This window comes from Amphibalanus amphitrite, unplaced genomic scaffold (assembly GCF_019059575.1).
Source record: "Amphibalanus amphitrite isolate SeventyFive unplaced genomic scaffold, NRLGWU_Aamphi_draft 001879F_arrow, whole genome shotgun sequence".
NCBI lineage: Eukaryota > Metazoa > Arthropoda > Thecostraca > Balanomorpha > Balanidae > Amphibalanus > Amphibalanus amphitrite.
Window position 1 is genome coordinate 68099 of NW_024883372.1, and position 23903 is coordinate 92001.

The 23903-nt window shown below is 48.0% G+C and overlaps 1 protein-coding gene across 1 annotated transcript; it reads left to right on the top strand.

Moving 5' to 3' along the window:
* The first annotated feature begins 425 nt into the window (after positions 1–425).
* On the top strand, positions 426–23903 carry LOC122375591. Its single transcript, XM_043355092.1, has 3 exons — positions 426–459; positions 703–986; positions 23592–23903. The coding sequence occupies exons 1-3, from the start codon at positions 426–428 to the stop codon at positions 23634–23636; spliced, it is 363 nt and encodes a 120-aa protein (XP_043211027.1). The 3' UTR covers positions 23637–23903.

Consider the following 23903-nt stretch of genomic DNA (forward strand, 5'->3'; position numbering starts at 1 on the left):
CAGTATAATGTAACTTTTCCGTTGCTCAAACACGGTGTCAGCCCGTTCAAGTTCCTGTAAATTCGGTATCCCGAATTATATCTCCGTATGCAAAATAATGTCATTGCTTTTATCCACTGCATTCAATAAATCATCGCTCAGCTTCATAACTTTGTCGTTACAATGTAATTTCTTCTTGCCAACAACCGCCTTTCCATTCCAGGATAACGGAGAGTTCTGCTACGGCATCCCCGCCTGGACAACCGCGTCAGGGTCCATCCCTTCTCATCCGGAGGTCCCCGCGCTCACCCCGAGTGGGGAAACACCAGAGGACGGTACAGAGCCACAGGAGGAGATCTACCCCTGTGAAGAGTGCGGTACCAACGCCACCACCAAATGTAAGCAAAACTTGTCCTATGCTATTTTCGCTATTGAACAGGTAACTCATGTGTGTAACTGATGTCAGATTTTTATCCATTTGTAATTACATTACATATTTGTGGAAATATGATCAACGTTTTGCAAATATGATCAGATTCTATAATGATACATTCCCTGTAGCATATTATATTCACTCAAACGGTGAAAAAATATACATTTCGCTGCAAATATTCAACGATTTTATGTCAATAACAAATTTCAGCAGCAAACTAGTACGGTATTACAAACACTTTTCAGCCAAGTTAGCTCTAGCCTCTAACCTCCCTCCTCTCGCTCCCTCAGGCTGGCACCAGATGAGCTACGAGGAGTGGCTGGTGGACGTGCGACGCGTCGAGGCCCTCCGTCAACAATCCGCCGCCGCCGCCTCCGTGGCAGCCTCCTCTCGCCCCCCGCCTCAGGCGAACTCCCTCGAGATCGTCCTGAGTCACCGCGGTCGGCGCCGGAGACAGCAGTGGCCCCGTCCTGCGCCTCAGAACGCCGTGGCAAAACCTCTGCGCGTGCAGATGTTGAAGGTCCACCTCCGGCAGAAGATGATGCCGGCGATCATGGAGGTTCCAGCCCAGCAGGTGAGAATGGAGCGAACGGTGTGTGTGTGTCAGGGTACTGTTATAGTGTCACTGTCAAGATAATCCTGCTCTTATGGGCTCGTTTTCATAGTAGTGTGAAGTGCCTTTGCGATAGCTGCATACAATTTCAAGTATATCAGAGGGTGTTACAATCTACTATTATAAATCTTAAAAAGTCCGCCGCCCACGCCGCCGCCGTCGGGGTTACTCCCTAAAAGGCTTATTAAGGCGCCGTCGATTGACGCAGGATGGTGAAATTTTCACGACTCGTGGGTCACGTAAATGAACAGGTCGTATTAAATTTTGGGCACGATGCGGCCGGGGGTGCGCCCGTGGCGCGTGCTCATGTGCGCCATAGGGTTAGCATTAGAATCGGCATAAACACTTATTAAACAGGCTATTGCTCGGAAACGGTGAGGGCTACGGGGGTGAAATTTTCACGCCAAGTCTAGCGCGTACACTCATTTGTCGTATTAAATTTTCGAGGGTGTGGGTTCAGCGGTGTGCACGTGATAGGGCCGCGACCGGCGCCGAGCAGAGGGCACGTGCTTTAGGCTCAGTTGTTCGCTTAAAAACTGACTGGAAATAATCAGAGCCGGAAGGTCATTGACCTTTGACAACGAATACCGGCGCCGGGCACCGCTCGCAAAGGGGATTCGCCAGTAAATACAATTAATTTATTTTTGCAATATCTCAGCCGTTTCTGGGCCGATTTAGCTGAAACTTGGACTGTCGGTGGTAGTGTAGTGTAGGGTAGGGTAGGGTAGGGTAGGGTAGGGTAGGGTAGGGTAGGGTAGGGTAGGGGTAGGGTAGGGTAGGGTAGGGTAGGGTGGGGTAGGGTAGGGGTAGGGTAGGGTAGGGTAGGGTAGGGTAGGGTGGGGTACCCAGCAAACATGCCCACATGGGTCCCATATGGGGTGAACATGGGCCAGATGGGCCCACGTGGGACATGGGCTACAGATGGGCTACCCATATGGGCCCCATATGGGATCAAGATGGGCCAAACGCATGTGGGCTGGAGATGGGCATCCCATGTGGGTCCCATATGGGGTGAACATGGGCCAGATGGGCCCACGTGGGACATGGGCTACAGATGGGCTACCCATATGGGTCCCATGTGGGCGCCGCGTGGGTCCCATATGGGGCCTACGTGGGCTGGCCCATATGGGTCCCACGTGTCACCCACTGCCATTCCCATGTGGGACCCATATGGAAGAGGTGGGGGGCCCATGTGGGCCCCATATGGGAACCATGTGGGCATGTTTGCTGGGTAGGGTAGGGTAGGGTAGGGTAGGGTAGGGTAGGGTAGGGTAGGGTAGGGTAGGGTAGGGTAGGGTTGGGTAGGGGATTGTAGGGTAGGGTAGGGTAGGGTAGGGGATTGTAGGGGATTGTAGGGTAGGGTAGGGTAGGGTAGGGTAGAGTTAGGTAGGGTAGAGTTAGGTAGGGTAGGGTAGGGTAGGGTAGGGTAGGGTAGGGTAGGGTAAGGTATAGGGTAGGGTAGGGTAGTGTAAGGGTAGGGTATGGTAGGGTAGGGTAGGGTAGGGTAGGGTAGGGTAGGGTAGGGTAGGGTAGGGTAGGGTAGGGTAGTGTAAGGGTAGGGTAGGGTATGGTAGGGTAGGGTAGGGTAGGTTAGTGTAGGAGTAGGGTAGGGTAGGAGTAGGGTAGGGGTAGGGTAGGGTAGGGTAGGGTAGGGTAGTGTAAGGGTAGGGTAGGGTAGGGTAGGGTAGGGTAGTGTAAGGGTAGGGTAGGGTAGGGTAGGGTAGGGTAGGGTAGTGTAAAGGTAGGGTAGGGTATGGTAGGGTATGGTAGGGTAGGGTATGGTAGGGTAGGGTAGGGTAGGGTAGGGTAGGGTAGGAGTAGGGTAGGGTAGGGTAAGGGTAGGGTAAGGTAGGGTGGGGTAGGGTAGGGTAGGGTAGGAGTAGGGTAGGGTAGGGTAGGGTAGGGTAGGGTAGGTAGGTAGGGTAGGGTAGGGTAGGGTAGGGTAGGGTAGGGTAGGTAGGGTAGGGTAGGGTAGTGGTAAGGTAGGGTGGGGTAGGGTAGTGTAGTGTAGGGGTAGGGTAGGGCAGGGTATGGTAGGGTAGGGTAGGGTAGGGTAGGTAGGGTAGGGTAGGGTAGGGTAGGGTAGTGTAGGGGTAGGGTAGGGTAGGGTAGGGTAGGGTTGCGTTCAGTAACATCTCAACTTACAAAGGGCTCGAAGAACTCGCATGCATCACCATCATACCTTACAGTTCAATTAAAAGCAGTTACCCACTTCTACAAAAATCATACCAATAAAAATGCAAGTTTCTACACCCAAACTAATGCATCCGTTAATCATATATATCAAAACATACAGTTATCGCGTAAACCTGTACCTCTAGTCTACTATTATAAATCTTAAAAAGTCCGCCGCCCACGCCGCCGCCGTCGGGGTTACTCCCAAAAACACTGAAAAAAGTTTTTACCATCAATTTACTAAGTTACTAGCTTTGGTAAATTTTACCATCAGCCTACCATCATATTACTACCAGCCTACTATGGTGCTGAATACTATCCTGCCTTGACATGTTGATATTACCATGGTTACGTTTATCAGGGGTGGTTTTGTACCCCAGTTTACAAGGTGGTAACCACCTGAGGCTAGTAGATACCCTCGTAAGCTAATATTCCCTACCATAGTAAAATCAACCTTTCCACGGGCGGATCCAGCAGGTGAATTCGGCGATCAAGTCTCCTCCTTTCCATAGAGGTGTTTGCCAATTTTTGATATGTTGGAAGGAGCGTCATCCAAGGACTAGCTGAGACCCTGAGCAATTAATAGTTTTATGGACGAAAGGCCAGAAATTTCTTGCAACAGTTCCCTGGGTGTGCTTCTGCTGCTATGGTAAGGTATACCATGGCAACACCATGACAACACTACACCCTTACTAACAATCCACGTGCGTCTGACTCTGCTGCAGCGGCGCCGCCATGTCAGTTCCGGCCGCGCGCCGGCGTTGTGAAGGTGCTCCGTGGTTTTAAATATTTGAACGGTGATTGTGTGGGTGGTTAGCGTAGCTGACGGTGGAGGATACTCGGAAATAACAAGTAAGTCGTTGTATCTTCAGCATAATAATACTTATCTCACGAGTGCCATTTCCAGCAAAGATCGCAGCCTTTGTTTCGGTTCATGTTGTTGAATTTCCTTGAGACCCTGTTGGACCGGGTAGGGGGAGGGTGGTGGGGTGGGTATCATTGCGGGCATTTCCCAGCGTCGGAAATCAACGTGTTTTTTTATTTGTTAACCCACGCCTCACTGGGGTATGTGCTCTAACGCGCCCCACAGCACGTTACAGCACGTTACAGTGGGGGGGGGGGGGGCTCCTAACTCCGAAACTACTGGGCCGATTGTCAAAATTCAAACGGCCCCTGGTAGCCCTGGAAATATTGTTGAGCGAAGCCTAATGTCATTGACCTCGAGGTCATCGATGACGTCACAGGTCAGGTCAAAGTAAAAATATCAGCGTCTTGGCACTCTGGGCGCCGGCCAACAAATCAGATCAGGCTCATTTTTTGTTTGCACACTCGTGAATATATGCGTAACATAACCTGAGGGTACCGAACTTGTACTTCGAATTTTTCAGGTCAAGGCCATCTCATCCCAGGTCACGAAAGCTTTATATCGTGCATCGGTGACGTGAGACATGTTTTATGGTTCATGTAGGCCATATATATCGAAATCAGTGTTGTATGTGTCAGTTTAGGCCATTTTAGCTGAATATAGCTGAGGTCAGGTCAGGTCACTTTAGGTCAAAAATGGTCAAATTTTGAAGTTGACATTTTTCAACAAAAAAGGTGTTTGTCAGATGAAGTTCACATATATTCAACGCATATGTGTTCAAACACATATAGACCCCGTTTCCATGGGCATCACTGATCCAGATCAGCAAACTTAAATCGTATTATATTTCTCGAACTCTTCGTTACATGATATAATTCCAAGTGGATTAGGCTTATATAATCAGTTAATCCCTTATTTTCATTTTCATATATTGTCTAACTATACTGGATTAGCTAATCCATTTTTACTGATCCGGATCAGTGATGCCCATGGAAACGTGGTCATATTCTGCTTTTTTTTCATTCAGAAACGTATATGTAAAAAAATAAAAAATACAATTTCTGAGTTTTTATATTTATAATTTTCAAAATATTCAACATTTCGAAAGTCCGAAATCAGTTTGGTAGCCCTGTAGAGTCCACCCATGCAAAAAAAAGGATCTAGCTTAACCCTCAAGGCGGTGGGGGGGGGGGCATTTTTTGCATCCATCTTTAGTTTTTTTTTTCGATATATCTCCAGAACCGCTGCGCCGATCTTCACCAAACTTTCAGTACCCTTTTGCACATTGTGACCAAATTTTTTTTCCAAAGGCTATGATAAGTTGGCCGCTACGTCGGAGTGACGTCATTTCTGCCATTGTCGACCAAAAAAAAAGCTTCGCGGGAAGAGCTGTCAGGTCTATAAATTTGATTATGCATAAAAATGTTCAAGACATGAAATGTGTAGAATTACCAGGGCTACTATACTGTTCTCTCGATTTTGTTTTTGAAGTTGACCCCAAAAATAAAAAGAAATAGATATAATAGCCAAAAAATCCCAAAAGTTTTTCGATTTTCGAAACAAACGGAATATATGTAATAGCCACTATGGACTTCTATTCACATTCCAAGTATTAGATCGATAACTCCTTTTTGCCAAGTTATAACAAAAAAAAAACTGTTCAAAATTAATGACGTCAAATTTTCAAACTCGATTTTGGCAATTCTAGACCACAAAGCGCAAAACAAAGACCACCATTAGACTCGCCGTGACGAGTGGCATCGAATCAATACCAATTTTATGCGAAACTATCAACTTTGACCTGAAATTTGACCTTTTTGACCTGACATTGACCTGACCTCCACCAGAAAGTGACCAAAAAACCGTCCCTGATGGTCTTATAACCAACACCATTGAGGCGAATATGAAAAATTGGCCATAAAACATGCATCGCACAACCCTACTTAGTAAAGATAGGTTCATGTGCTGACCCTTGGTGATCGGACCTGGTATTATCAGTGACCTCCAATAGCAACATATGCTCGTATAATAGGCAACTCACGCCCTATCGCTGATTTTTGACAAAATGCCCTTTACTCGATGTTGCAGCGCATTCCTTAAAAGACCCGTGAACGGTGAAACATTTTATCTTTGACTTGGCCTGTGATGTCATCGGTGACCCCGAGGTCAATGAAATTGAAGTTCCCTCGACAAATTTAACAAGGCTATCGAACGCCATTTAAATTTTACCGATCCGTCATAGTAGCTTCGGAGATTCGGGGGGGGGGGTCAAAAATCCCCCCCCTCCCACCGCGCGGAAGGTAGCCGGGAGGCCCACCGCTTGCCGGGTTAAAACTCAGATCTTGAGAGCGATTACCGTTGTTCAATGCTTTGCATCAAAATCGGCCGAACATGATGTCACTCTGGCGTCATTTCCGGCCGATCTATAGTAGCTACGAAAATTTTATTAGTGCACAAGGTGTCAAATAAATTGATGCAGCCGAAGGTCCTAAAAGCTTTGTTTTGATACGTCCAGCGGTTTTAAAGATATTGCGTAAACACGAGAGGGGCTATGAATAGCCCTCCCCACAGTAGGGTGGGGGTTAACCCTCGCCCGTATTGGTGTTTTTCAGCCACGAACGTTTAAGGGGGGGTCCGTTGAACCCCCTCCTTGCCGTTTCGCCCCTGATTGAGCTAGAGCTTCGCGGAAAAAACGAGCGTGCTGCCCGTGACGAGAGAAAGCCGATGGTACCCAATTTTATCCTAGGTCGTCGGTCCTAGGTCATCGGTTGACCTTCCAGGTCAGGTCAATGACCCAAAAGTGGGGAAAACTGGGACCTGTTAGAACGTCGTAAAACGTGGCTGCTATTGGGTTTTTTAGGGAACTGATCACGAATATCATGTTAGCTATGATCATAGATGATGTCTTCATGCATTTAGGCCAGGTCGGGTCAGGTCAGGTCAGGTCAACCAGTAAGGGTTTTGCCGGGTATTCGTAGTAGGTGCACTAGGTGGCAACCGCCTCTGACAGCTTCGTAACATGTTACGAAGGCACCAAAACTACTTCGTAAATGTTCATATATGGTTGTTAAATTCGAAATCAGCTAAAAAAACTAGCCTAGAAAGATGCTGATAAAACTCGAAAAAGTAAACCGAGGTCATCAAAGGTCAATGAACTGACCTGACCTTCTGGTGACCTTGACATCCACCCTAATGCATGGGAGCAGCATCATATCCCATGTTTGAACGCTTGAAACCACGAAAGGACTGCAAACGCGCGGCAAATGCGAGCCGACATACGCCGAATCGCGATTCCGGCCAAACATGGTCTCGAAAAGTAGGTCACAGGTCAAAGGTCATTAGTCAGGGCCATTACATTTTTTAGGGTAGGTGTAAAATTGATTATAACTCGAGGGTACTGAAAGCTTCGTTGCGGTCGGCCGCTTTTTACGCGAGGTATTCGCGAAAAACCGAGGGGGAGTCCGTTCGACCCCCCCCTATACGGGGGAGGGTTAACAAGCCAAAACGTTGCTAATTTTTATTTTGATCTGACCTGTGACGTCAACGGTGATCTCGAGGTCAATAAAATTAGGTTTTGCTCGACAGTTTTTCCAGGGCTATCAGACGCCGTTTCAGTTTTGACAATCGGCCCAGTAGTTTCGGAGTTGGAGCGGGGGGGGGGGGTTCTATAAATAGCCCCCGCCTCCCCCAGTGGAGTGCGTTACAGAACATACCCCAGTGGGGCGCTGGTTAGGAGTAGAATTTTTGAATTATTGCCAACACTCAACACTGCACCTCATGGCAATTAATTCATTATAGGGCATTTTACCTGAACCAGCCTCTGGCCTAATGTCCCAAATTTGCTAAATTCCTCACCCTACAAATCCCCTGTTCTATTAGATGCTGCCATTTTTTTAAAACAACTTATCTTAAATCCTTGTTTCATCAAACTGGGAGCTAGGTCACGGGACACTGCGAGTCAAGGTGGGAGGGGTAGGAGATAGAGTGTCACTGCAGCACACACAATCAATCTTTCCATTGGTTTATCTTATATCAATGCCTGCTCTTTTCCAGAGCTGGCTTTCGAAGTTCGAACCTTCGGTATATGGCTACCAATGCCCTTGGAGAAGGTGTTGCGTGATAAATCGCTGGAAGGGCGACATTCAACGATTGTGTGAAAAGAGACCGATTGCATTGTGATGATAAAGTGAACTGTAATAATTGTTGTTCATGCGCGTTGTTTGGTTATGTGCAGACGTAACTTTGTTTGTGGCCAAATGCTTTTTATGTGTGAAATATTTCATGTAGGTTACTAGGTAGATGCTTTGGAAAAGTGAAGAGCTGCTTTGTCGACTGCTAGGTAGATACTGTCATGCATGCTGTTGTGCATCAGTAAGTGGCTGTCGTAATGATAAACAAATTTGGCATGGATAGGCTAAAGCACAGCATATGAAGCATGCTGGTTGATGACTAGTAAGATCCTGTTAACCGACTGGTAATATCACAATAAATGTCACATAGTAAACTATTGTTTTACGATGGTTGGCCAGCAAAGCAAAGCTGGTATCCAGATGACAAAAGGATGGTTTTACCATGATAAGTAATTAGTAAGCATTACCAGGGAGTAGCTAACGATAGTAAAGTCCTAGTTTTGTGCTAGTATCACGTGGGTTTTTGGGCATGGTATGACGACATATAGTTACCGTGTTAATACCATGGTAATTTTTACTGGCATTGGTATTCACATGGTTTTACATTCATATTAGGCCTAGTATTTGGGTCGTAAGTTAGTTTACCATAGGTAAGAGGCTGTTCAAAATATGACCACCACTCGAAAACTAACTAGGGTGGTATTTTTCTTAGTAGGCGGTACCAGGATAATACTAGCGTTAGTAGAGCTTTGGTTTCTTATTAGTTATGCTTTAGTTTCAAGGTAGTATGATGAAAAAATATTACCGTACTAAGACCATGGTATTTTGATGAGCATTGGTAGTTGCATAGTATTCCTTTGATATTGGGCCTAGTATTTGGATCGTAAACTGGTTTACCATAAGTAAAAGGCTGTTCAAAATATGACCACCACCCAAAAACTAACTAGGGTGGTATTTTTTTCTTTCAGTGTTAAGGCTTATTGCGGCGCTGTCGATGGACGCAGGAGGGTGAAATTTTTACCAGTTGTGGGTCACGTAAAAAAACAGGTCGTATTAAATTTTGGGCAAGATGCGGCCGGGGGTGCGCCCGTGGCGCGTGCTCTTGTGCGCCATAGGGTTAGCATTAGAATCGGCAAAAACAGGCTATTGCTCGAAAACGGTAAGGGCTACGGTGGTGAAATTTTCGCTGTAAGTCGGACGCGTGCACTCATTTGTCGTATTAAATTTTCGAGGGTGTGGGTTCAGCGGTGTGCACGTGGTTGGGCCGCGACCGGCGCCGAGCAGAGGGCACGTGCTTTAGGCTCAGTTGTTCGCTTAAAAACTGAGTCAAAAGCATCAGAGCCGGGAGGTCGTTGACCTTTGACAACGAAGGCCGACACAAGGCACCGCTCGCCAAGAGGATTCGCCAGTAAATACAATTAATTTGTTTTTGGAATATCTCAGCCGTTTCTGGGCCGATTTAGCTGAAGCTTGGACTGTCGGTGGTAGTGTAGTGTAGGGTTGGGTAGGGTAGGGTAGGGTAGGGTAGGGGTGGGGTAGGGTAGGGTAATGTAGGGGTAGGGTAGGGTATGGTAGGGTAGGGTAGGGTAGGTTAGGGTAGGGTAGGGTAGGGTAGGGTAGGGTAGGTTAGGGTAGTGTAGGGTAGTGTAGGGTAGGGTAGGGTAGGGTATGGTAGGGTAGGGTAGGGTAGGGTAGGGTAGGGTAGGGTAGGGACTAGGGTAGGGTATGGTAGGGTAGGGTAGGGTAGGGTAGGGTAGAGTTAGGTAGGGTAGGGTAGGGTAGGGTAGGTAGGGCAGGTAGGGTAGGGTAGGGTAGGGGAAGGGGTAGGGTAGGGTAGGGTAGGGTAGGGTAGGGTAGGGTAGGGTAGGAGTAGGGTAGGGTAGGGTAGGGTAGGGTAGGGTAGTGTAGGGGTAGGGTAGGGTAGGGAAGTGTAGGGGTAGGGTAGGGTAGGGTAGGGTAGTGTAAGGGTAGGGTAGGATAGGGTAGGGTAGGGTAGGATAGGGTAGGGTAGGGTAGGGTAGGGACTAGGGTAGGGTAGGATAGGGTAGGGTAGGGTAGGGTAGTAGGGTAGGGTAGGGTAAGGTAGGGCAGTAGGGTAGGGTAGGATAGTAGGGTAGGGTAGAGTAGGGTAGGGTAGTAGGGTAGGGTAGTAGGGTAGGGTAGTAGGGTAGGGTAGGGTAGGGGTAGGGTAGGGGTAGGATTGTGTTCAAAAAGGGCCCAACATACAAAACACTTGAACACTCCGCAACTATCACCATCCCTTACAGTTCAATTAAAAACAGCTACCCAAATCTACCCAAATAATACAGCTAAAAATACAAGTCAATCACCCAAACGAATGCACCCGTACCATAACATAACTCAAAACATACAGTTATCGCGTAAACCTGTACCTCTAGTAGATTATAAATCTTAAAAAGTACCACGCCGCCCACGTCGGGGTTACTCCCTAAAAGGCTTATTACGGCGCCGTCGATTGACGCAGGAGGGTGAAATTTTCACGACTCGTGGGTCACGTCATTCAACAGGTCGTATTAAATTTTGGGCACGATTCGGTCGGGGGTGCGCCCGTGGCGCGTGCTCATGTGCGCCATCTACTATTATAAATCTTAACCCGCGCGGGGCTGGGGGGGGGGGGTAAATTTTACCCCCCCTCGCGAATTTTTGCGATATCTCAAAAACGGCGGCGCGCAGCGCCGCCAAACTTTCAGTACCTTTTCTTACATCAATTTGACACGTTCCCTGAAAATTTGAGCGAAATCCGTCGGAAAATTTTTGAGAAATTGACGTTTTAGTGACGTCATGTTCGCCATTTTCGCCTCAAAAACGGCAAAAGTTCAAACGCCGCTAACATCTTCATTTTTAAAGGAATCAAGACGTAACAAAAAAGGTTATACGTAATTTTACTTTGTCTATCAAATGGCTATCTCGGTTTTTTGAAAATTTTGGATTTTGGCCTAAATTTTTTTCAAAAAACTGACTTTTTTGGCAAAATCATTATAAAATCCAAAATTTTGAGTTTATCGAAAAAAACCGGAATATATGTCAGAGAAGTGGTCTATGTGCACCTACATACCAAATTTTAGAAGAATCGGTTCAAAAATGTGGGAGTTATTCAAAATTTTATGACGTCACGACACACAAAATTTTTGAAAAATGACTTTTTTGGAAGTTCTAGACCTCGTACGGAAACAAAAATAGCACCATTCGATTCGTCGTGAAAAACTGCATCAGATAGACACCTTTTTAGGCCTTAACAACCAACTTCAAAATTTGACCTCACTTGACTTGACCTTGACCTGACCTCGACCTGAAATTCATCCAGAGGTGGTCCATATCACTTATTGAGTGTGCCTATTGAATTCTATGAGTAAAATGACCCATAAAATATGTGTCGCACATGCCCTTTTCTATATTTTGTTTTTTGGTGACCTGACCTGACCTGACCTGACCTTGACCTTGACCTCTGAATGATATTGTATGCAACGAATATTGTCTTGGTAGCCTAAGAACACGTTTTGGGCGATCAGTCTCAGTCCATGACTCCATTTTTCGGCAACTACGGTGCAAGGCCGATACTGTAGAAACTTGCAATTTGTACCCTTGACCTGACCTTGACCTTGACCTCAAACTTTAAATTAAGTACATGTTTTTAGTAGTTCGTGATGAGAGCTTTCGATTGGCGTTTGAATTTTCCAAATCGGACCATTAGTTCGGGAGATAACAGGGGGGGTAAAATTTACCCCCCCCCCCCCAGCCCCGCGCGTTCGGCTGGAGACCCCAGCCCCGCGCGGGTTAAAAAGTACCACGCCGCCCACGTCGGGGTTACTCCCTAAAAGGCTTATTACGGCGCCGTCGATTGACGCAGGAGGGTGAAATTTTCACGACTCGTGGGTCACGTCATTCAACAGGTCGTATTAAATTTTGGGCACGATTCGGTCGGGGGTGCGCCCGTGGCGCGTGCTCATGTGCGCTATAGGGTTAGCATTAGAATCGGCAAAAACAGGCTATTGCTCGGAAACGGTAAGGGCTACGGGGGTGAAATTTTCACGCCAAGTCGGTCGCGTGCACTAATTTGTCGTATTAAATTTTCGAGGGGGTGGGTTCAGCGGTGTGCACGTGGTGGGGCCGCGACCGGCGCCGAGCAGAAAGCACGTGCTTTAGGCTCAGTTGTTCGCTTGGAAAACTGAGTGAAAAGCATCAGAGCCGGGAGGTCGTTGAACTTTGACAACGAATACCGGCGCCGGGCACCCCTCGCCAAGGCGATTCGCCAGTAAATACGATAAATTTGTGTTTGCCACAGTGTATATAAATACAGTGGCGGCAAATGCGCTTGGTCACGTGACCAAATCTGCACGTGCGGTTGTGGCGAGGGCACTTCCCGAAACTCTGGTGCCAACGGCCTCGCGGCGCCCATAGAGAATACATGGGACCTTTTCTTTTCAGACCTATCGTGTCTAAACCAAGCCATTTAGTGCAAGGATACGACTGGTTTGAGATTCAGTAGTCTTTTGGCTACAAGTTGGCATAAGAAACGTATTTTTATCGGCAAAATTCGCAAAGTACCAGGTGGTTTTCCGATACCCTGCACGCCTCCTTACCCCCGGCGGCCGACCGGAGGAGTCAGTAGCGCTCCACTCACGACTTTTGGCGATAGCTGAAAACACCTTACAGCTAGAGGGCTGCTATTTGGCACACCTTATCTTTGCTTCCATACGCATCTTTGGAAACCGTCTCAGGTCAGGCATTTCCGTCTCAGGTCAGGTCACTGACTTATGACGTCACACGTGAACCTCTGCAGTAGTCCCAAAATACCGAAACTTCGCAATGCCCTCGGTGCCAGAGGAGCTGTCACAGCGAGCTGATACTTACAGGACCTAGTATCCTCTAGGAGTCTCAAAACTTGTATATCTCAGATTTCTCCTAGAGGTCACATGAGGTCAGGCCGATCGCGCGACGTCACCATTACAAGTCAATGGGGAAAATATGGAAACTGTAATTTTGACGCCGACAATGATCTAAACCTAGCTCAAGCACATGGAATCGCAATTTCATGCAATTCTTGCAATGTCCAATGCTTCACTTTTGCATCTTTAACCTCGCGTGACGTCATTCATGACGTCACAAATGTCACAAGTTTTTTCGTCAATAACTCCTGATAAATTGAGCTGGCAAGTCGGAAAAGTCGCCAATAGACTCGGGAAGACCTACCGAATCGCCATGCGATATAACCTCCTCCGACCAAGTTCGTGACCTGAGTGCCTCTGACCTGGCTTTGATCCGATGTGAACACCTTATGTTGACCCCACCCAAACAAAAGTGTACCATTTTGACGCACCGGAGCATGACAAACATGATGGTACTAAAATAGCGACTCTGCGCCGTTTTTTGACAAAGTTATTTTTCAAAACCCGAAATCGTATTTTGGCCCTCGGGGCACTTGACCTGACCCTCAGAGGGCATCAGTTGACCTGAGACTTTTAAACCGTGCATCAATCGCTGCGTCCCCGGTCCCGTAACGGCACACATGCTCGTTTTTTCCCGCGAGCCTAGCTCAATTAAGGCGAGGGAGTCGTACCCGCCCACTCTCGCGGCTGGGGCGTAGGTATGTAAAAAAAAACTAAGAAGTCTGGTGATGATTGATGCAAGATTCTTACAGATAATGGTAGATGAAGGTAGGGCATCAGTTATTAAATATAGGTAAAAAACAAATTTGCAGCCCTCAGTAGCATTGATTTATGCATTAAGAGTTATAGAACCATAGGCGGCGGAACGGGGATGGCACCGGGGCACCGTGCCCCCTATAATTTTGGCATTTTAACATTAGCCCTACGGGCGTTGCATGGAAAGAATCGGACCGAAAGTCGGCAGTGCCCCCCCCCTTAATTGAAGGTGTTCCGCCGCTACTGTATAGAACAACTGTAAGCTGCAGGCTCAGCTTTTCAGTTTCTACCTATGCCTGCAAACACAATTAAATCAATGGAAGAGTAATAATTGATTAATTGCATTTTATTGATGCTATTTAAGTATCAATGGTAACTATGTCACCGATGATTCAATATTATTTGCACGGTATCATTTATCACCACACGCCTAAATATTTAGTATCTAAAATAATGCAGTAAAATAAGCTGCGCCACGTCTGTCGACAAATCTGGTGCCAACTCAAGGTCACACGGAAAATGTGGTCACGTGACCAATGTCCGGCAGCTGGTGTTTGCAATATCTCAGCCGTTTCTGGGCCGATTTAGCTGAAACTTGGATTGTCGGTGGCAGTGTAGGGTAGGGTAGGGTAGGGTAGGGTAGGGTAGGGTAGGGTAGTGTAGGGGTAGGGGGTAGGGCAGGATAGGGGTAGGGTAGGGGTAGGGTAGGGTAGGGGTAGGGTAGGGAAGGGTAGGGTAGGGTAGGGTAGGGTAGGGTAGGGGATTGTAGGGTAGGGTAGGGTAGGGTAGGGGATTGTAGGGTAGGGTAGGGTAGGGTAGAGTAGGGTAGGGTAGGGTAGTGTAGGGGTAGGGGTAGGGTAGGGTATGGTAGTGTAAGGTTAGGGTAGGGTAGGGTAGGGTAGGGTAGGGTAGGGTAGGGGATTGTAGGGTAGGGTAGGGTAGGGTAGGATAGGGTAGGGTAGGGGATTGTAGGGTAGCGTAGGGTAGGGTAGGGGTAGGGTAGTGTAGGGGTAGGGTAGGGTAGTGTAGGGGTAGGGTAGGGTAGTGTATAGGGTAGGGTAGGGTAGGGTAGGGGATTGTAGGGTAGGGTAGGATAGGGTAGGGTAGGGGATTGTAGGGTAGGGTAGGGTAGGGTAGGGTAGGGTAGGGTAGGGTAGTGTAGGGTAGGTTAGGGTAGGGTAAGGTAGGGTAGTGTAGGGGTAGGGGTAGGGTAGGGTAGTGTAGGGTAGGGTAGGGTAGGGTAGGGTAGGGTAGTGTAGGGGTAGGGTAGGGTAGGGTAGGGTATGGTAGGGTGGTGTAGGGGTAGGGTAGGGTAGGTAGGGTAGGGTAGGGTAGGGTAGGGTAGGGGTAGGGTAGGGTAGTGTAAGGTAGGGTAGGGTAGGGTAGGGTAGGGGGAGGGTTAAGTTAAAAAAGGGCCCTAACATACAAAACACTTGAACACCCCGCACCTATCACCAACCCTTACAGTTTAATTAAAACAGCTACCCAAATCTATCCAAATAATACATCTAAAAATACAAGTCAATCACCCAAACTAATGCACCCGTAACATAACATAAATCAAAACATACAGTTATCGCGTAAACCTGTACCTCTAGTCTACTATTATAAATCTTAAAAAGTCCGCCGCCCACGCCGCCGCCGTCGGGGTTACTCCCAAAAAGGCTTATTGCGGCGCTGTCGATGGACGCAGGAGGGTGAAATTTTTACCAGTTGTGGGTCACGTAAAAAAACAGGTCGTATTAAATTTTGGGCAAGATGCGGCCGGGGGTGCGCCCGTGGCGCGTGCTCTTGTGCGCCATAGGGTTAGCATTAGAATCGGCAAAAACAGGCTATTGCTCGAAAACGGTAAGGGCTACGGTGGTGAAATTTTCGCTGTAAGTCGGAACGCGTGCACTCATTTGTCGTATTAAATTTTCGAGGGTGTGGGTTCAGCGGTGTGCACGTGGTTGGGCCGCGACCGGCGCCGAGCAGAGGGCACGTGCTTTAGGCTCAGTTGTTCGCTTAAAACTGAGTCAAAAGCATCAGAGCCGGGAGGTCGTTGACCTTTGACAACGAAGGCCGACACAAGGCACCGCTCGCCAAGAGGATTCGCCAGTAAATACAATTAATTTGTTTTTGGAATATCTCAGCCGTTTCTGGGCCGATTTAGCTGAAGCTTGGACTGTCGGTGGTAGTGTAGTGTAGGGTTGGGTAGGGTAGGGTAGGGTAGGGTAGGGGTGGGGTAGGGTAGGGTAATGTAGGGGTAGGGTAGGGTATGGTAGGGTAGGGTAGGGTAGGTTAGGGTAGGGTAGGGTAGGGTAGGGTAGGGTAGGTTAGGGTAGTGTAGGGTAGTGTAGGGTAGGGTAGGGTAGGGTATGGTAGGGTAGGGTAGGGTAGGGTAGGGTAGGGTAGGGTAGGGACTAGGGTAGGGTATGGTAGGGTAGGGTAGGGTAGGGTAGGGTAGAGTTAGGTAGGGTAGGGTAGGGTAGGGTAGGTAGGGCAGGTAGGGTAGGGTAGGGTAGGGGAAGGGGTAGGGTAGGGTAGGGTAGGGTAGGGTAGGGTAGGGTAGGGTAGGAGTAGGGTAGGGTAGGGTAGGGTAGGGTAGGGTAGTGTAGGGGTAGGGTAGGGTAGGGAAGTGTAGGGGTAGGGTAGGGTAGGGTAGGGTAGTGTAAGGGTAGGGTAGGATAGGGTAGGGTAGGGTAGGATAGGGTAGGGTAGGGTAGGGTAGGGACTAGGGTAGGGTAGGATAGGGTAGGGTAGGGTAGGGTAGTAGGGTAGGGTAGGGTAAGGTAGGGCAGTAGGGTAGGGTAGGATAGTAGGGTAGGGTAGAGTAGGGTAGGGTAGTAGGGTAGGGTAGTAGGGTAGGGTAGTAGGGTAGGGTAGGGTAGGGGTAGGGTAGGGGTAGGATTGTGTTCAAAAAGGGCCCAACATACAAAACACTTGAACACTCCGCAACTATCACCATCCCTTACAGTTCAATTAAAAACAGCTACCCAAATCTACCCAAATAATACAGCTAAAAATACAAGTCAATCACCCAAACGAATGCACCCGTACCATAACATAACTCAAAACATACAGTTATCGCGTAAACCTGTACCTCTAGTAGATTATAAATCTTAAAAAGTACCACGCCGCCCACGTCGGGGTTACTCCCTAAAAGGCTTATTACGGCGCCGTCGATTGACGCAGGAGGGTGAAATTTTCACGACTCGTGGGTCACGTCATTCAACAGGTCGTATTAAATTTTGGGCACGATTCGGTCGGGGGTGCGCCCGTGGCGCGTGCTCATGTGCGCCATCTACTATTATAAATCTTAACCCGCGCGGGGCTGGGGGGGGGTAAATTTTACCCCCCCTCGCGAATTTTTGCGATATCTCAAAAACGGCGGCGCGCAGCGCCGCCAAACTTTCAGTACCTTTTCTTACATCAATTTGACACGTTCCCTGAAAATTTGAGCGAAATCCGTCGGAAAATTTTTGAGAAATTGACGTTTTAGTGACGTCATGTTCGCCATTTTCGCCTCAAAAACGGCAAAAGTTCAAACGCCGCTAACATCTTCATTTTTAAAGGAATCAAGACGTAACAAAAAAGGTTATACGTAATTTTACTTTGTCTATCAAATGGCTATCTCGGTTTTTTGAAAATTTTGGATTTTGGCCTAAATTTTTTTCAAAAAACTGACTTTTTTGGCAAAATCATTATAAAATCCAAAATTTTGAGTTTATCGAAAAAACCGGAATATATGTCAGAGAAGTGGTCTATGTGCACCTACATACCAAATTTTAGAAGAATCGGTTCAAAAATGTGGGAGTTATTCAAAATTTTATGACGTCACGACACACAAAATTTTTGAAAAATGACTTTTTTGGAAGTTCTAGACCTCGTACGGAAACAAAAATAGCACCATTCGATTCGTCGTGAAAAACTGCATCAGATAGACACCTTTTTAGGCCTTAACAACCAACTTCAAAATTTGACCTCACTTGACTTGACCTTGACCTGACCTCGACCTGAAATTCATCCAGAGGTGGTCCATATCACTTATTGAGTGTGCCTATTGAATTCTATGAGTAAAATGACCCATAAAATATGTGTCGCACATGCCCTTTTCTATATTTTTTTGGTGACCTGACCTGACCTGACCTGACCTTGACCTTGACCTCTGAATGATATTGTATGCAACGAATATTGTCTTGGTAGCCTAAGAACACGTTTTGGGCGATCAGTCTCAGTCCATGACTCCATTTTTCGGCAACTACGGTGCAAGGCCGATACTGTAGAAACTTGCAATTTGTACCCTTGACCTGACCTTGACCTTGACCTCAAACTTTAAATTAAGTACATGTTTTTAGTAGTTCGTGATGAGAGCTTTCGATTGGCGTTTGAATTTTCCAAATCGGACCATTAGTTCGGGAGATAACAGGGGGGGTAAAATTTACCCCCCCCCCCAGCCCCGCGCGTTCGGCTGGAGACCCCAGCCCCGCGCGGGTTAAAAAGTACCACGCCGCCCACGTCGGGGTTACTCCCTAAAAGGCTTATTACGGCGCCGTCGATTGACGCAGGAGGGTGAAATTTTCACGACTCGTGGGTCACGTCATTCAACAGGTCGTATTAAATTTTGGGCACGATTCGGTCGGGGGTGCGCCCGTGGCGGTGCTCATGTGCGCCATAGGGTTAGCATTAGAATCGGCAAAAACAGGCTATTGCTCGGAAACGGTAAGGGCTACGGGGGTGAAATTTTCACGCCAAGTCGGTCGCGTGCACTAATTTGTCGTATTAAATTTTCGAGGGGGTGGGTTCAGCGGTGTGCACGTGGTGGGGCCGCGACCGGCGCCGAGCAGAAAGCACGTGCTTTAGGCTCAGTTGTTCGCTTGGAAAACTGAGTGAAAAGCATCAGAGCCGGGAGGTCGTTGAACTTTGACAACGAATACCGGCGCCGGGCACCCCTCGCCAAGGCGATTCGCCAGTAAATACGATAAATTTGTGTTTGCCACAGTGTATATAAATACAGTGGCGGCAAATGCGCTTGGTCACGTGACCAAATCTGCACGTGCGGTTGTGGCGAGGGCACTTCCCGAAACTCTGGTGCCAACGGCCTCGCGGCGCCATAGAGAATACATGGGACCTTTCTTTTCAGACCTATCGTGTCTAAACCAAGCCATTTAGTGCAAGGATACGACTGGTTTGAGATTCAGTAGTCTTTTGGCTACAAGTTGGAAGAAACGTATTTTTATCGGCAAAATTCGCAAAGTACCAGGTGGTTTTCCGATACCCTGCACGCCTCCTTACCCCCGGCGGCCGACCGGAGGAGTCAGTAGCGCTCCACTCACGACTTTTGGCGATAGCTGAAAACACCTTACAGCTAGAGGGCTGCTATTTGGCACACCTTATCTTTGCTTCCATACGCATCTTTGGAAACCGTCTCAGGTCAGGCATTTCCGTCTCAGGTCAGGTCACTGACTTATGACGTCACACGTGAACCTCTGCAGTAGTCCCAAAATACCGAAACTTCGCAATGCCCTCGGTGCCAGAGGAGCTGTCACAGCGAGCTGATACTTACAGGACCTAGTATCCTCTAGGAGTCTCAAAACTTGTATATCTCAGATTTCTCCTAGAGGTCACATGAGGTCAGGCCGATCGCGCGACGTCACCATTACAAGTCAATGGGGAAAATATGGAAACTGTAATTTTGACGCCGACAATGATCTAAACCTAGCTCAAGCACATGGAATCGCAATTTCATGCAATTCTTGCAATGTCCAATGCTTCACTTTTGCATCTTTAACCTCGCGTGACGTCATTCATGACGTCACAAATGTCACAAGTTTTTTCGTCAATAACTCCTGATAAAATTGAGCTGGCAAGTCGGAAAAGTCGCCAATAGACTCGGGAAGACCTACCGAATCGCCATGCGATATAACCTCCTCCGACCAAGTTCGTGACCTGAGTGCCTCTGACCTGGCTTTGATCCGATGTGAACACCTTATGTTGACCCCACCCAAACAAAAGTGTACCTTTTGACGCACCGGAGCATGACAAACATGATGGTACTAAAATAGCGACTCTGCGCCGTTTTTGACAAAGTTATTTTTCAAAACCCGAAATCGTATTTTGGCCCTCGGGGCACTTGACCTGACCCTCAGAGGGCATCAGTTGACCTGAGACTTTTAAACCGTGCATCAATCGCTGCGTCCCCGGTCCGTAACGGCACACATGCTCGTTTTTCCCGCGAGCCTAGCTCAATTAAGGCGAGGGAGTCGTACCCGCCCACTCTCGCGGCTGGGGCGTAGGTATGTAAAAAAAAACTAAGAAGTCTGGTGATGATTGATGCAAGATTCTTACAGATAATGGTAGATGAAGGTAGGGCATCAGTTATTAAATATAGGTAAAAAACAAATTTGCAGCCCTCAGTAGCATTGATTTATGCATTAAGAGTTATAGAACCATAGGCGGCGGAACGGGGATGGCACCGGGGCACCGTGCCCCCTATAATTTTGGCATTTTAACATTAGCCCTACGGGCGTTGCATGGAAAGAATCGGACCGAAAGTCGGCAGTGCCCCCCCCCCCTTAATTGAAGGTGTTCCGCCGCTACTGTATAGAACAACTGTAAGCTGCAGGCTCAGCTTTTCAGTTTCTACCTATGCCTGCAAACACAATTAAATCAATGGAAGAGTAATAATGATTAATTGCATTTTATTGATGCTATTTAAGTATCAATGGTAACTATGTCACCGATGATTCAATATTATTTGCACGGTATCATTTATCACCACACGCCTAAATATTTAGTATCTAAAATAATGCAGTAAAATAAGCTGCGCCACGTCTGTCGACAAAATCTGGTGCCAACTCAAGGTCACACGGAAAATGTGGTCACGTGACCAATGTCCGGCAGCTGGTGTTGCAATATCTCAGCCGTTTCTGGGCCGATTTAGCTGAAACTTGGATTGTCGGTGGCAGTGTAGGTAGGGTAGGGTAGGGTAGGGTAGGTAGGGTAGGGTAGGGTAGTGTAGGGGTAGGGGTAGGGCAGGATAGGGGTAGGGTAGGGGTAGGGTAGGGAGTAGGGTGGGTAGGGTAGGGAGGGTAGGGTAGGGTAGGGTAGGGTAGGGTAGGGGATTGTAGGGTAGGGTAGGGTAGGGTAGGGGATTGTAGGGTAGGGTAGGGTAGGGTAGAGTAGGGTAGGGTAGGGTAGTGTAGGGTAGGGGTAGGGTAGGGTATGGTAGTGTAAGGTTAGGTAGGGTGGGTAGGGTAGGGTAGGGTAGGGTAGGGGATTGTAGGGTAGGGTAGGGTAGGGTAGGATAGGTAGGGTAGGGGATTGTAGGGTAGCGTAGGGTAGGGTAGGGGTAGGGTAGTGTAGGGGTAGGGTAGGGTATGTAGGGGTAGGGTAGGGTGTGTATAGGGGTAGGGTAGGTAGGGTAGGGGATTGTAGGGTAGGGTAGGATAGGGTAGGGTAGGGGATTGTAGGGTAGGGTAGGGTAGGGTAGGGTAGGGTAGGGTAGTGTAGGGTAGGTTAGGGTAGGGTAAGGTAGGGTAGGTAGGGTAGGGGTAGGTAGGGTAGTGTAGGGTAGGGTGTAGGGTCGGGTAGGGTAGGGTAGTGTAGGGTAGGGTAGGGTAGGGTAGGGTATGGTAGGTGGGTAGGGTAGGTAGGGTAGGGTAGGGTAGGGTAGGGGTAGGGTAGGGGTAGGGTAGGGTAGGGTAGTAGTGTAGGTAGGGTAGGGTAGGGGGGTGGGAGGGTTAAGTTAAAAAAGGGCCTAACATACAAAACACTTGAACACCCCGCACCTATCACCAACCCTTACAGTTTAATTAAAAACAGCTACCCAAATCTATCCAAATAATACATCTAAAAATACAAGTCAATCACCCAAACTAATGCACCCGTAACATAACATAAATCAAAACATACAGTTATCGCGTAAACCTGTACCTCTAGTCTATCTACTATTATAAATCTTAAAAAGTCCGCCGCCCACGCCGTCGGGGTTACTCCCTAAAAGGCTTATTGCAAAGCCGTCGATTGACGCAGGAGGGTGAAATTTTTATCAGTCGTGGGTCACGTAAATGAACAGGTCGTATTAAATTTTGGGCACGATGCGGCCGGGGGTGCGCCCGTGGCGCGTGCTCATGTGCGCCATAGGGTTAGCATTAGAATCGGCAAAAACAGGCTATTGCTCGGAAACGGTAAGGGCTACGGGGGTGAAATTTTCATGCCAAGTCGAGCGCGTGCATTCATTTGTCGTATTAAATTTTCGAGGGTGTGGGTTCAGCGGTGTGCACGTGGTGGGGCCGCGACCGGCGCCGAGCAGAGGGCACGTGCTTTAGGCTCAGTTGTTCGCTTAAAAACTGAGTCAAAAGCATCAGAGCCGGGAGGTCGTTGACCTTTGACAACGAAGGCCGACACAAGGCACCGCTCGCCAAGGGGATTCGCCAGTAAATACAATTAATTTGTTTCTGTAATATCTCAGCCGTTTCTGGGCCGATTTAGCTGAAACTTGGACTGTCGGTGGCAGTGTAGGGTAGGGTAGGGTAGGGTATACGGTAGGGTAGGGTAGTGTAGGGTAGGGTAGGGGTAGGGTAGGAGTAGGGTAGGGTAGGTTAGGGTAGGGTAGGGTAGGTAGGGTAGGGTAGGGTAGGGTAGGGTAGGGTAGGGTATGGTAGGTTAGGGTAGTGTAGGGTAGGGTAGGATAGGGTAAGGGTAGGGTAGGGTAGGGTAGGGTAGGGTAGTGTAGGGTAGGGTAGGGTAGGGTAAGGTAGGGTAGGGTAGGGTAGGGTAGTAGGGTAGGGTAAGCTAGGGTAGGGTAGGGTGGGAAGGGTAGGGTAGGGTAGGGTAGGGTAGGGTATGGTAGGGTAGTAGGGTAGGGTATGGTAGGGTAGGGTAGCGTAGGGTAGGGTAGAGTTAGGTAGGGTAGAATTAGGTAGGGTAGGGTAGGGTAGGGTATAGTATGGTAGGTTAGGGTAGTAGGGTAGGGTAGGGTAGGGTAGTAGGGTAGGGTAGTAGGGTAGGGTAGGGTAGTAGGGTAGGGTAGGGTAGGGTAGGGTAGGGTAGGGTAGGGTAGGGTAGGGTAGGGAAGGGTAGGGTAGGGTAGGGTAGTGTAGGGTTAGGGTTAGGGTAGGGTGTAGGGTAGGGTAGGGTAGGGTAGGGTAGGGTAGGGTAGGGTAGGGTAGGGTAGTGTAAGGGTATGGTAGGGTAGGGTAGGGTAGGGTAGGGTAGGGGAAGGGTAGGGTAGGGTAGGGTAGGGTAGGTTAGGGGTAGGGTAGGGTAGGGTAGGGGTAGGGTAGGGTAGGGTAGGTAGTGTAGGGTAGGTTAGTGTAAGGTAGGGTAGGGTAGGGTAGGGGTAGGGTTAAGTTCAAAAAGGGCCTAACATACAAAACACTTGAACACCCCGCACATATCACCAACCCTTATAGTTTAATTAAAAACAGCTACCCAAATCTATCCAAATAATACATCTAAAAATACAAGTCAATCACCCAAACTAATGCACCCGTAACATAACATAAATCAAAACATACAGTTATCGCGTAAACCTGTACCTCTAGTAGCGTTATAAAATGTGTGCGTTCGTCAGAATTTAGTTTGTGGTTCGTATATCGAAAGATGCGCTTAGATATCGATTAGTAAAAAAAGATAAGCTCAATGGAATCCATTCACCAGACAACTTGAGTTTCCAAAAGGGCATTGACTAAAGATCGCCCGTTATTTCTGTAAGTCGATATACTAACATATCTTTTCTCTTTTTTTGCAGATGGAGTGGTCAGATGACGATGATGACATCACCGTTATCGTCTGAGTCTGTGTATTCATCATTCCCAGCGAGTGTGAACTGTGAAGTGTCATCCATGCCTGTGTATCTCTGCGCATGTGCCGCGAGTAATTGTCTTCGATGGCCCAATGGTGCACGGAGTGCTAGTGTCACAGGCTGTGATATTCTGTGCCATGTGTCAACCATGGCACCAGTGCGATGATACATAGTTGTGGAAATGTGATAACGGGTTGGTTGCAATCATCAGGGTTTTCACTCAGCAGTGTTTTATTTGCTTACAATACATGAATGTGA